Source organism: Pungitius pungitius, chromosome 15 (genome assembly GCF_949316345.1).
Source record: "Pungitius pungitius chromosome 15, fPunPun2.1, whole genome shotgun sequence".
Classification (NCBI taxonomy): domain Eukaryota; kingdom Metazoa; phylum Chordata; class Actinopteri; order Perciformes; family Gasterosteidae; genus Pungitius; species Pungitius pungitius.
In genome coordinates this window covers 16672718-16686074 of record NC_084914.1, presented here as the reverse complement: position 1 = coordinate 16686074, position 13357 = coordinate 16672718, and the positions used below count along the sequence as shown (strand labels likewise).

Genomic DNA, 13357 nt, shown 5'->3' with positions numbered 1-13357 from the left:
CCCCCCCCCAGCCTTACCCGTCGTCCAGCCTAACGTTCCTCAGATGGTGGGAAGCACAGCCTGTTACACCAACTGAGGGAAAATACATCTGAGCCTCTTCAAAAGGGCTCATTCTGTCTTGCCACTTCTTGATTCAGTTTCCTTCAGCTGCTGTTTAGCCAAAATATGTAATCTGTTCACTGTATAAAAAACATATTTGTCTTTGATGTCTTATTTTATCTTACTTAACGTTAAAAAAGTAAGAGCTTTGATAGATAACACTTGTGATGGAAGCCATGCTACGATGAGAAACGGCTGTTCTCTTTGTGCTGTTCCTCACATTAAATCAAAGATCTCCTTGCTTTTGTAAAGTTGAAGCATCCTCGGGGAGGCTTAGGCATCTATTCAGAGGATGTGCAATCTTTATAATCCTTTATTATGACAAAATGGCTCTGAAATTAAACATTCCAATGAAATTCTCACAAGCTTGCAAGGTCACAGGCTGTCAAGGGTAGTTTTTTGTTATTATTCGCTTCTAGAATCAATTTCATTCATTTTTTAACTGTCTGACAGCAATCAACTCACTCAAGAAGCGTTTTTGTTAAGATTTTGTCCATAAATGCAGTGGCAGCAGTCTTCTTTGATTGAGATCTTTGTTACAGTCAGGTTAGATATATTTATTTATTCATTTATTTTGCAGGACAATGCACACAGGTGTACTGTAAGTGAGCCAGAGTTATCCAGACACTACAGGACGCAGCATGCGCCAGGTAGAACAAACCCACCTGCAGTAGCTCTTCAAGCAGAGTCTGCTGCTTGGACTGCTTTGTTTAATGTAATCACTAAGCGCTGTTGGGGCCATACCATGTCAAATTTTAAAAGGAGACACACACCACATTAATTGAAAAAGCTTCTATGGTGTTTGTCGAGAATATTGCAGTGAAAGAGACTTGTTTTTTTCATTGTGTTTTCAGGGCTTGTTTATGGAAAATGTAAATATATTTTATTGTTGTTCTGCTGGCTTGTGCCCAGCTGGTTAAGCAATAGTTCGGATTAGGGACCATTGTTACATTAAAATACAATTTTATAGCTTGCCTGGTTAAACGGTGTCTTATATATCTATAATTGACCAGATTCAATTTCGAGACCTTTGTCACAATAATAATTAGGGCCGGGACTCGATTACAAATATTAATCTAATTAATTAGAGGCTTTGAAATTAATTAATCGAAATTAATTACATCTTAATTGCATAAATATTTGACCTGAGAACAGTGAGAAGTAATTTTTTTCACATGGATTTTTTATTTTTGTTCAACCAATTCCAGCAGACAAGTGTAGCAATAGCATATTTAGAAATATAGTACTTTCAGAAATTCCTATAGCCTATAGGTAAGTAGACCTTCTGTAAACTATGTTTATTTAAGTAGACCAATACTTTCAAGTACATTCAGAACATTGGTTATTTTTTCAGACGTGGACTTATTTACCCTGGTCCTTAAACCAGTCATCTGGTGCAGTGTGGGTTGGGTGTGGGTCCTTGTACGTCCACGCTAGCTGCTAATTGTTTTGCGTTGAGGTGATACTTGAGGCTCGATGCGAATTCCTTGTTGCATAGCTTGCACACAACCACGCTCTTATCGACGCTTCCATCCGTGTGTTTATTATAATAAGATTTCCCATTCACGGGGCCACCCGACACGGTCTCGTCAGCTTCTTCGTTCATGTTCACTGTGGTTTATTGTTGTCATGACAAGACATGGTGCTCCAGTATAATCGGTCCTCCGAAACTCATCCAGTGAGAAATGTTCCGCGGTGCAAAAAATAAGTGTAAAAATGCGTAAAAAATGTTTGGTGTGTTATTTTTTGTGTAATTAATTAATCTTAATTCACATTGTAATTAATTAATCGTAATTAACACGCTAATGTCCCGGCCCTAATAATAAGAATGCCTAAATATTTCAACATATTGACACACTGCATTCCTACTTCGAGGTAGGATCAGCCCTGCATCCAAACTGCAGCGGAGATGCAGCTGTTGGGATTTCAAGTTTCTCTGCAACACATTTTCTAGCAATTTTGGAAACATTACTTAAGAGAGTTGAGAGAAAGATGCATTCTCTGTCCTCACAGCCAGCAGGCCAACCACTTAAAGCGCCCCTCTTTTGTCATGTCAGGGCCAGTGGGGCTTCGTTAACTGTTGTCACTGGGCCTGTTACCCCAGTTTCTGCTGCTTCTGGTGGTTCACAGAGGAGACTAGCAGGAAGGATGCAATTGATGAGCAAAGATTGGACATAAAAAGAGCGGATGGCTGCTCTTGAACCCACAGAGTAATATTTTTATGCCCCTCAGTCTAAATGATCCAAAGTGTTTGGGCGAGGGCTTGTTAACGGGTTCATTAAGAGCCGGTTTTAAGCCTCCCTCCCTCCTTTCCAACATAAGTGAAAGTTGGTTCAGGAGTGAGTGCAGACGGGGATGTGAGTATGTGAAAATGGATCACCCATGTGTACTTGGCGAACAACATTTTAACCACAGTCCGTTTGACTGAGCCAAAGACAAAGTTTGTTCCTTGACATCTGCGATTGAGGTGAGGCCAATCGTGAAATATGGTACAAGAGAGATATATTACGGGTTTATCTGGATGGGAGAATTGCTCTGTATTGCAACTTGGGGCCTTGTGTTTCTAGCTCGGGCCATCTTTTTGGCTGACTTTGTGCACAGCAAATTTCTGAGACGTGGGAGGTGTGAAAATAGCAGCCAAGTATTCTGCATTTTTGTTTTTTGCTTATTTTTCATTCGGCTCGATAGGGACAGCGTTGTTGATCATCAGGTGTTGTGGTTCTATCTTTATATCAACTCACCTTTACTGTTGAATCAGTTTGACATCCTGGATACACCATGTTGTAAGGTTTGGATCCGTCCTCTTTGGGCTCCATCGCTACTTAGCTCTTGTAGTAGAGCTGTGGTCAGAGTTAAGGACAGTGGTGGGACTTTAACTTCCCAAAACTAACACGAGTCTGTGTTATACAACATGCATCAGCGTGGTGATAACTGTATTCATAGAAATAGCCTTTGTTCTGCCCGACTAGTAGCTAGGTGGTGAGCCCTGACTCCAAGTTACGTCAAACTCAAGATGGCAGCTCCCATAGCCAGGAGGATATTTTGGACAAACTTGCACAGTTGAAGTAAACAGAGATGTCATACATACAAACAGGCAGTCTACGGTGATGACGGATAACCAGCTTGGTCATCTATTGCGAGATTGCTGAGTTTAATATAGAGAAGCAATACAACCGTCTCTCTCGTTAAAGCATTGTTAAGCTCTCAAGTACTATTTGTTATGCTGCAGCGGTCATCAGTAGACTTCAAAGAAATAGACAGCCAGCAAATAGGCACAGGAAATTCCTGTAGACAGGAGTTATGAAATCACTTCCTGTCCGTCTGCCAGCCCAATTACAAAAATGAATTAATTGTGTTGCAGTTAGTCCCATAAAGGCCTGCAGCATAAGGCAGTTATTGTAAACACTGTCCATGCAAAATATAATAGAGACTGCACACAAAGACAAGCTCATTGGGTTCCGATGCACTCAGACAAATACTCAACATGTTTTCAGAGCTCCGGCATCAGACCCATTTACACGTCTCCTCACACGCCGGCCGCAATTAACATGCTACGTTAATCATATCACAATGTCACTTCTAGGCCGCTGTTCATGTCTTTCCTTTGTGCTCGCAACACACTCCAACACTCCCACTTAGACATATCAACAAGACACAAAATAGGTCCCAGACCCAGCGAGGGGAAGCACAGGTGACTCTGGGTCTGTCGGTTGTGTAATTACATACGGACAGGGGCAGCCTGTGTGATGGAGGGGTCACGATGACCACCAGAGAGCAGCCATCACTTCACACAGACACACACACACACACACCCAGACTTTGGATTTTCCAAGCAGTGTTTTTCCCTTTTTGCAGTGAAACACACACACCAAATGCCGTTGTTCTTACGTACGCACTGCCAGCTGGGAAAACATAGCTTGCACGTGTCAGCTCGAGTCTATAGCGCAACGGGTGAAAGAAGCCCTGAAAGGGGGGGGGGGGGGGGGGGGGGGGGCGGGGCTACTTAAGTATAAGGCCGCAACATAGAACTGAATCTCGTGTATTTTACATTTAGCAGAACAGAAGTACGCACATAGTTGTGTTGTGTTGTGGGGTGTTTGATGTTGTAGCTCTAATCATGATCATAATTATAATCTATTAGAATGACCTTATGTTTCTAATACTAAAGTCAGTATCTGCAAAGTAAACTTTAACTGTAATATAAAGGCAGTGCAATGAAAAAATGAACGCGCCCCTTCATTCTCCATCAGTGAAATCTTTGCAGGGCCCGGGATGACGTGGTGAACCATGGATAGGAGCACCTATCGCTGATTGAATAATGTTCCTGGCACGTTTGCTGCCACATTGCTATTGATCGATTTATTTATCCACTTGTGTTGTTGCACTTATTACGTTAAGTTGTTGTGTTTCAAGGCCAACCAAGGACCTGACAAGTCACTTAACCCAGTTTTGGGGTCCTGCATGTGTGATAAAAGACTAATATAAGAGGGATTTGTCTCTCTAACATGCCAACATATTCTTCTCTACACTGGGTTGCGTCTCTCCAGAGAAGAACAAGGTGGAGGAACAACGATCTTTCTTGCACAGATAATGCATGAAAGACAACAACCTCTCATTGATTTTTTTTTGTGTGGTCTCTCTTTTTTTAAGGAGTCTGACATCTACTTAGCGTGTGATGGTGTGTTTTGTTTTTATAACCTTGTAATTGATTCAAGTTCTTTTTTTGACATCAAGAAATGTGGATTTGGAAGTGAGAGAAATGCTTTTGAAGCAGCATTGACTCTCAAAATGCCCTTGAACATGAAACTGAAAAAGCTGGATGCATCATCGTTACCATGAACACTCTTTCTAGTGCTATTATATTTCTCTTGTGATCCATGTTGTGATTGAATATCATCCTCACATACTCTCCACAATCATCATTTTGTACCATATAAGGTTAATGCAAAAAAACATGAAAAATATAGATTTCTTCAGATCAATAGTACAATCATCTTTTCTCCTTTAAAACAAAGAATGATGTGTGCTCACATACGAGAAGAATAATTCAACACTGGCCTGCGAGGTAGAAATTTATAAAACAGCACTTAACCACGCCCTTTGTGGACTGCAAGAACATATCGTTCTCAAAGTTTCTTTCCTTTCGCTGTGGTGGAGGAAAGTGTGTTCTACAGTTTGGAAAGTGTTCACAGTGATTGTAAGCGAGGGGGAGGTTCAGCAGAGCTCCACTTATCTTCCCTCAGAGATAAGTTTAAATACACTAATATACCTTTGCTCTACCTTCTGCTTTTGTGAGATGCGGTAAAACGTTGTCACGTTTAAATGACCTGTTACTTTATACGATAAAAGTTACTCCTAAAAGAAAATAAAACATAAAAATCAGGCAGGAAATCTGTATTCAGGTTCTGTTTTACAACTCAAACTACTAATTGTTCCATTTCAAGCAGTCTCATCTCAATTTACACATACATCCTCTAGTGATTCAACAATAATGTGTCTCTGTCTCTCTCTGCTGCAGAGACCCTATTGAGCTTCGTGGACGACATCCTGTCTGGGGCCAGGTCTCCATGCGTGATGTTAGGGGACATCCCCAACCTGCTGTCCTCATCAATCAGCATGATCATCCGCTGCCTGGAGCCTGATGCCACATATATGTGAGTCACCCTTTTATGCTCGGTAACCAGATCTCAATCCAAAGAAGTTCTTAAAGAAGCTTCAGCCCAAGTCAGATGGGCTTCGATCTAAGAAAAAGCAAATCTCTGCCTTGCATTATTCACACAAATATGTCTAAATTGTTCCAATTCTATACAACGTAAGTTATGAGTTTTGTATTATGTTTGTGCCTAAATGATGTACCCGCAATTAACCATCCAGGCCAAAAACGATTTTTTGAGTGTGAGGCTGCTAAAAAGACCCACAATACAATCCGCAGAAGAGATGGAGGAACTTCTGTACTCACAGCTGGAAAAGATTAGAGTAATTGGGAATGTGGTGAGACAGCTCTTGAAAAGAAGCAACAAAAAAATCATCTCTGGAAAACATTTGCTTTCTCTGCGTGGAGTTTAGTCGTCAGCGTCATTCAGAGTGACAGATTGATTGATGTAACTAAGAAAGTAAAAGTATGCGGATTTCTTGTATATAAACTGCAAAAACAGTATTCTGTAAATATTGGCAGTAGAGCATTTGCAATGTACTGTGGACTAAATGTGTACTTGACAAAAACAGCAGAAACTATCTGTAGCTAAAGTTAGGTCAAAGTAAGGAGTGTAGAATACATCAAAGGTGTTTTCTAACAACTATAAAGCAACACATTAGGTTGAGATCCCGTGTCTTTGTCCCGATGTGGCCTTGAACGGCCCCATTTAGAGTGAAATGGACCTAAAGCAGACTATGCACTTGGGCGGGAGTAACTTGACGGGTACCAGTTATTTTGTCGTGTTTATACACCTTCAAGACCGGTCCACAAAATATCATTTAACATGAAAAAGGTCTGTGAGGCAAAAAAGGTTGGGGACCCCTGATGTACAGTCTATGGGGAAAGTGTACCATCATACCTCTTTTGTGTCAACCCAAATAATGAAGTCTAAGATCCCAAAATATACACAACCTAAAATTACCTCATTTATTCTATACAACTTGATTATACTTCAAATCAAACATGGCCAGTGGGTCAAATACAGGCCAATTCCAAAGTTTAATATATTTTCTACATGTGGATGTGGCTTACCAAAGAAGTACTCACGTACTGTACTAACTTCATCTGTGTGATGTGACACGTTTACCCAGCAAGGTCATGTCAGAGCCAGGCACTAAGGTAAGTGTCCCAGATAAGGGTGGGCTTCTGGTTTAGTATTAGTAAGTTCAATTTCAATCAGGCAAATCTGAAATACATTTTACCCAGACAGTATATACATATATTATAACATTATAGGACAAAAGAAATCAGAAACCAGTGTTTTACTCCAGCGTGCATTCAAATGTGTTGTTTGTGTGTCTGCCTGCGCGAGGACCCATCACCACAGCAACCATGCTCATGTGCACATGCTGACACTGATCTAACTGACGGCCCGCCAGGAGGGAAGCTGCCAGCACTTTGTACAGAGGAAACAATGCAAACGATTTCAGGTGGAGAAAGAAAGCAAAAGAAAGGGAGGAGCGGATGCAAAGTTCAGGGCGGAGAAAGCAGAAGAAGAACGGGAACGAGTGAGAGAAGAGAAGATCACATGTTGGCTGAGCGAGCAGCGACACGTGCCCTCTAGACCCCGCTTACAGGGCTTTGGGTGTTTGTGCAGGTGGATGCAGTTGGTGGTTTGCTCACTAGGTGGAGGTATTCATTCAGTGAAGTGACAGATTTTCAGCCTGCGTATTTCCAGTCTGGAACTAGTCAAAGATTCAAGTTCTCCAAATGAGAGCCTTTTCAAAACAATAACTGCATGAAATGATAAGATACCAGAATGGCACATTCATCATTGTGGGGTGGGAGGGGGGATTTGGGGAGGATCTACAGTATATGACCACAGATTTAACATTAATCACCTACGATTTGCAATAAATACTTTCTAATCGTTCTGCGTTCACACGTGTGTAGGTTCCGGCTGTGGGCGGTAGACAACACAGGGCGCCGTTCCAATCCAAGTGAGGTCACCATCAAAACGCCGTGTCCAACTGTGGATGACGTCAAAGCACAAGGTGAGGAAAGAGACGCAGGCCGAAGTGGAGGAAGGGAAATCGCCTCGAGGGGCGGTGATATGCAGGTGTCTCACTGGGATGAATTTCAGTGCACATGTGCTTTAACATCTACATTTGGTTGCATTTGGGTGGATTGGACAATTGGATTTATAGACTGATTGATGGTCAGAAATTAGGGAGATAATGTTTCTCAATTTTCTAGAAAGCAAATATAAAAGTAGCTAACTCAAAAGACAGACCTTGTTTCCCTGTGTTAGTAGTTATATTTTTAAGACCTCACAAAACAGATGTTGAAGATCCGTTCATAGAGCGAGTCATAAAGTCACAGGGAGAGTTTCCCCCTCTGGGATATGACTGATTACGGACATTGTAAACCACATTTCCATGAGGATATTGACAGAGAAAAATTGTTATTCCATGTAGTCAAAGAAATGTTGAACGTGTAACTCTTGTCTGATCCAGCGCGAGATGTACAACAGAGACGTGATTATGGCTCCCTGGTGTTCCAGAAAAAAATGACCATTTCAGTTAACAATTATTTGTTTTTAAATGTCGTAAATATCTGGATGTGCATGTAGAAGCACATCTGTGTTATTGATCTAAAAGGCAAAGTGAGGCTGCAGTATAAAAAGCTGAAGGAAAGATCATACACATCAACCTGGGCTTGAAAATTGCATCAGTCGTTATTCTGTTTCTTTCATTTTAATGAATGGACTATATTCATTGGAAAATAAATCAATAATGACAATATTAATTAGATGCTTCACTAGCACAAACCAACCGCCACTTGGCCCTGTGACCATAGATGTTTGCCCTTTTGCAGAAATAGCCGACAAGATCTACAACCTATTCAATGGCTACACCAGTGGGAAGGAGCAGCAGACGGCCTACAACACTCTGATGGACCTGGGCGCTCCCACGCTGCACCGCGTGCTCTACCACTACAACCAGCGCTACGAGAGCTTTGGGGAATTCACCTGGAGGTGTGAGGATGAGCTGGGACCCAGGTAGGGAGTTTCCCATCAACACCCCTGACCAGGACCCGTTAATCCTTGACGCCCCATTTGATCTACATTTGACCGTGTAAAAAATAAACCCCTTTTACTGGGGCTGAATCACGATTGCTCCATAGCTGTGCTCCCGAGTCAGGTTGACAGAATAGAGTCTGAGCCACTGTACCGACGCGTTGACCGTAATCCGTCTCAGAAATTTCAATGTGAGCGCGTGTGCCTACTCCAGTGATAAGTTGCCCTCCCACATTGAAAGGGTAATCTGTCGTGCTGACCTTTAAACAATGACAGAACAGCCCGGCCTGCCAAATTAGAAAAGTGGCAACTGGACAAAAGAGTCTTCCTCTGTTCGGTGTGAACACCACTTTAAAGGTCAATTCAGGGCCTGTATGGAACTGAAATAGTCACCAGCAATTTCATATACTACATGTGGGACAACTCACACAGGCCATAGGAAAGGTTTAGACTTCAGTTCACTCCTTTGAAACTCTTAACATTTGAACATGTTCCACTAATCTGGTGCCCCCTTTGATGTTGTCTGTGAAACAACTGCTTTCCAATCAAGTATGGCAGGAAATGTTAGAGCGGTAGCGGAATTCATGAGGAGGCAGCGGCGAAACTACAATTTCTCCAAAGATGACCCAGAGGGACGGAGTTATCTCTTTTCCTTTAGTAAAGGATGGTCCAGTGGTTCCTGTGCTAAAGGAGCTAAGTAGGGAAGCTCCTTCCCTCAGCATTTAGAGCATTCAAGCAGCTCTTATCATGGTGGCCACTTACACTGCTTCTGGAAAATTTCACTCAGTTAGGAACCTTCCTAATCAATTTTGACTATTCAAATACAAACCAAGACTCGACCTCGCAAGGCCAGGACAGATAAGATAATCCAGTGTTGAGCATTGCCCCTGGCGGTTAGTAGAAAATGAAATAGAACTAACTTGCCTACCAAATGCCTGTAGCGGACCGACTTGTTGGCTGTGGCTGGGTGAGGCCCCTTAGGCCTGAATACCCTCTTAAAGCAGTAAAACTAGGCATAAAACACAATTGAACACAATTGTGGGAAGGAAAGGTAGGCCATTACCAAGGGGGGCAACCCTTTGTGTTAAAAACCACACGCCAAATAAAAAAAAAACCAAACCCTAAAAAGCACAATCCTACGGTATTATTGAGTATTGAGCCAAAGCCTTTCTTTCTGATGAGTTTCAATCATATCTGCAATTTGTTGTAAATACTCTCAGATTCAAACAGTCCCTCCGGAGGCTCACACACACAGAGAGAGAGAGAGAGAGAGAGAGAGAGAGAGAGAGAGAGAGAGAGAGAGAGCTGGGACTGGCCCGTCAAAGCGCTCTCTTTGATTGTCTGCCGTGGTGTGCGTACACTCTGTGACATCACCGGGGCAATTTGCACAAACACCCCCCCCCCATTCCCCCTGCCCCAAAAAACCACCGAGTGTAATGTATAATTGTAGCTTAATGTTTGATAAACAGAGCCATGTGTCCAGTGTGTGGTTCATGCTCTCACTTTGACAGGTGAAACTGATTATCCAAGGCTCCTTCCTCCGTTTCCCTCTGCGTCTGTGGGCTTCCCAAACAAAGGTTGTTTTTAATACAATCTGAGATGGAAAGAGTTGATGTAATTGAGGGAGTTGCTTCTGATGTGTTATTTTCTACTGAGAAAGGGAGCGGTGGTCCATGTTGCATCAATCACGTGCACCTCAGACCTGTAAAAGCAGCGGAGAGAAGGGCATCCAAGGTGAGGGAAGGACGCAAAAACGTGTTTTCTTTGGCCGAGTTATCAAAAAAAATAGGACGCATGTGGGCAGTTGGCAGTGAGGAAAGAGCTGGAAGTCGTCTATCGTTACCCAGCAGGCTGAGGGCTGTAAGGCCTCGTGACGTTTTTTTTTATGAATTCACGTGATAAACAGTAAACATTTTGTAGGATATATCTCCAACCTTTGTACAAGGAGGATACGTGATGACTACATATAATCATTGCTTTAGATCATATTTTACAGGGACCATTTTATTGGATGGATTTGTAGTTGCTTTAAATCATTCTATCTTCATTTCATGTTTTGTTCTTCTGAATTTCGTAGAAAATGTTTTAACCTTGTTTAGATATATGTGGTGTCCAATTAAAGTGACCATGATTCTAGATATTAACATCAGACACAACATGCAAAGCACTACTCCATGAAGTCTACCCTGGCTGAGTCCGGGTCCACGTTCTGTTTGTCGTGGGGCTGATCTACATGGTGTGTGTGTGTGTGTGTGTTTGTGTTTGCATGCATACCGTGCACCTCGCCATGCTAATACATGCCCTCGAGTGTGAAAACGACTATGTATACAGTCTGTTGTTTATTATCTGCATGCCTGGTTGCACGTGCATAGGGGAAACCACACAAAGGCTTATGAGGGATAGTATTCCTCGTTTTGTTTCTTGGAGACCACTTTTCCACTCACATACACACACACACACACCCACACACACACACACACACACACACACAGGGATTTAAATGGTAACAACCGTTGCTATTTGGAGAGGGTGAAACGTTCCCCTGCTTTTCTAAAAAAATCAAAATAACTACTAAAATAAACCACTAAAATATGTGGCAAAATATCAGGTGCATAAAGAGGTTTCAGAAGAATGATATGAATGACAGCGCAGCACAAGCGCTCCAGTCTGCAGACGGAGAAGACTGACATCATCGCCGTTGTTGTTGTTTCTCTCTCTGCAATCCGTTTGCAAAGGGGAAGCCGTCACGCTCAGTGCCCATATGTGCGCATGAGATTCAAAGTACAAAAACAATTCAGTAACTCCTCATCCCGCCATGCTGTCCCGAGCGGGTGTAGGCAGAAGCAGGAAGCAGGACTCAAATGCAGAGTTCAAAGGAATTTGATCAAAACCAAAAACCGAAGACCCTCAGGCAGGGTAGTCATGCAACGTGCATTCACGACGGCATTCGGACAATGTGACCAGGGACAAGAGACACACAGGGCTCAAATACACGGGGGAGGTGCAGGTGATTGGACACAGGTGGAAACAATCATGGACACTGCAGACAATCACAGGACAGGAAGTGAAGCTAACCCCAGGGACACTAGAGGCAGGAAAGTACACAATAAAACAGGAAACAAACCCAAACCGGGACACATGCCAAAATAAGGCAGTGAGATAAAAAAGGAATGGTGGCTCATTGTGGCATGCAGAAATAACATTAACACATAGTGGGATATGTGGTTATGTGTGGTATGTATACGGAGCAGCGGACTCAGAGTCCGAATGAGACAGGAGATGAAGCCACAAACCACACGCTGTCTCTATTGTTACAGTGGGTCGGGTCAGTGGCAACTTCAAGTTAAAAGAGAATCACAATCATCAAAACAAAATGACAAATATTTGTTTGACAAGACGATATCTGTTCGCTGCAGAGAAAAGACCAATACAAGACCAATTGTTTTTCCTTTAGGATAAAGATTTGGATACCAAGCGTGGAACATGTGCACCTTATTAAAGTACAAAAGGTGCGTTCAGAGTGCACATCTCTGCTAGATTAGTTGCTTTCACCACAATCCCAGAACAGTCTAGGAATGCAAACTTTAAGCATCCTCAAGGGAATGTAAAAAAGGTTTTTACTCTTCTCTGCTCTTACCATCTGTTGTGATTAGTGGCGTTTAAAAATGTAAATGTTAAAGGGAGTTTGGTTTGGTTTGGTTACCCTAATAGACAAAAAAGTACTGCAAACGCATACAGGACAATAAGGATTTAGCGGAAGATGAGAGTTAACTTGTGGACTTAGTACTCACTGACACATGTGACACACTGTTCAATGACATAAGTGTGTTTACTGCCAAACTGTACCCCGCAGAAGTAGCTCATGTATTTGCTGTTTTAGAGCATATCATGGCCGTCAGGTAAGACAGCGATCTCACCTCAAGGTCCATTAAGTGACTCTTCGGCAGCTTTTGATCCTATCACAGCTGGGGTCAGTAAGGTAAATGATCAAAAGTCTGTTCAAAAAAAAAAACACAACAAAAAAACTGAGACCATTCATTCTTGACGTCAATACAACAGTGAAACAATATGATCTTTGATAAGCTTTTTCGGGGCTTGTGGTCGTATGACATGGTCTTCATTGCCTGTTGCTGCTGAATGTCAAAAGCTTTGAACCAAAGCATGTTTTTTCATCTCTCCCACCATCATTCACTTCAATAAGATCGCCCATGAACGTTCCCACCTCATCAGCTCCATTACGCCCAAAGCTTCATCTCCCCTGTCAGTCATCTCTGCTTTCATCATTCCCACCTAGCCATCAACGTTTGCATGCCAGTCACCATCATCTTCGCATGCGCCTCCCTCCTACCAGGTGAGTGATGATCAGCAGAACATTGTGAATTCACTGTGAGTGGTTTTGCACTCCAAACTACGACGAAGCGGTAAACACACATAGCTCTTTGTTCATCAGTATGGGTGAACTGGTCCTGAATTCCCTCTAACTGGCGCGTACTGAATGTGTCATCAGTTCATCGGCAGATATGTGCCGAGGCTCCGCTGACTCT

The 13357-nt window shown here is 42.5% G+C and overlaps 1 protein-coding gene across 4 annotated transcripts in view; it reads left to right on the top strand.

The window, feature by feature from the left end:
- astn1 (astrotactin 1) overlaps positions 1 to 13357 on the top strand; it is a 302720-nt gene that overhangs the window by 285845 nt on the left and 3518 nt on the right. For all 4 annotated transcript variants that reach the window (XM_037457170.2, XM_037457168.2, XM_037457167.2 and 1 more), the window contains exons 21-23: positions 5618 to 5753; positions 7688 to 7788; positions 8612 to 8795. In XM_037457170.2, coding sequence (XP_037313067.2) covers positions 5618 to 5753; positions 7688 to 7788; positions 8612 to 8795 — 421 coding nt within the window. The remainder of the gene's footprint in view (positions 1 to 5617; positions 5754 to 7687; positions 7789 to 8611; positions 8796 to 13357) is intronic.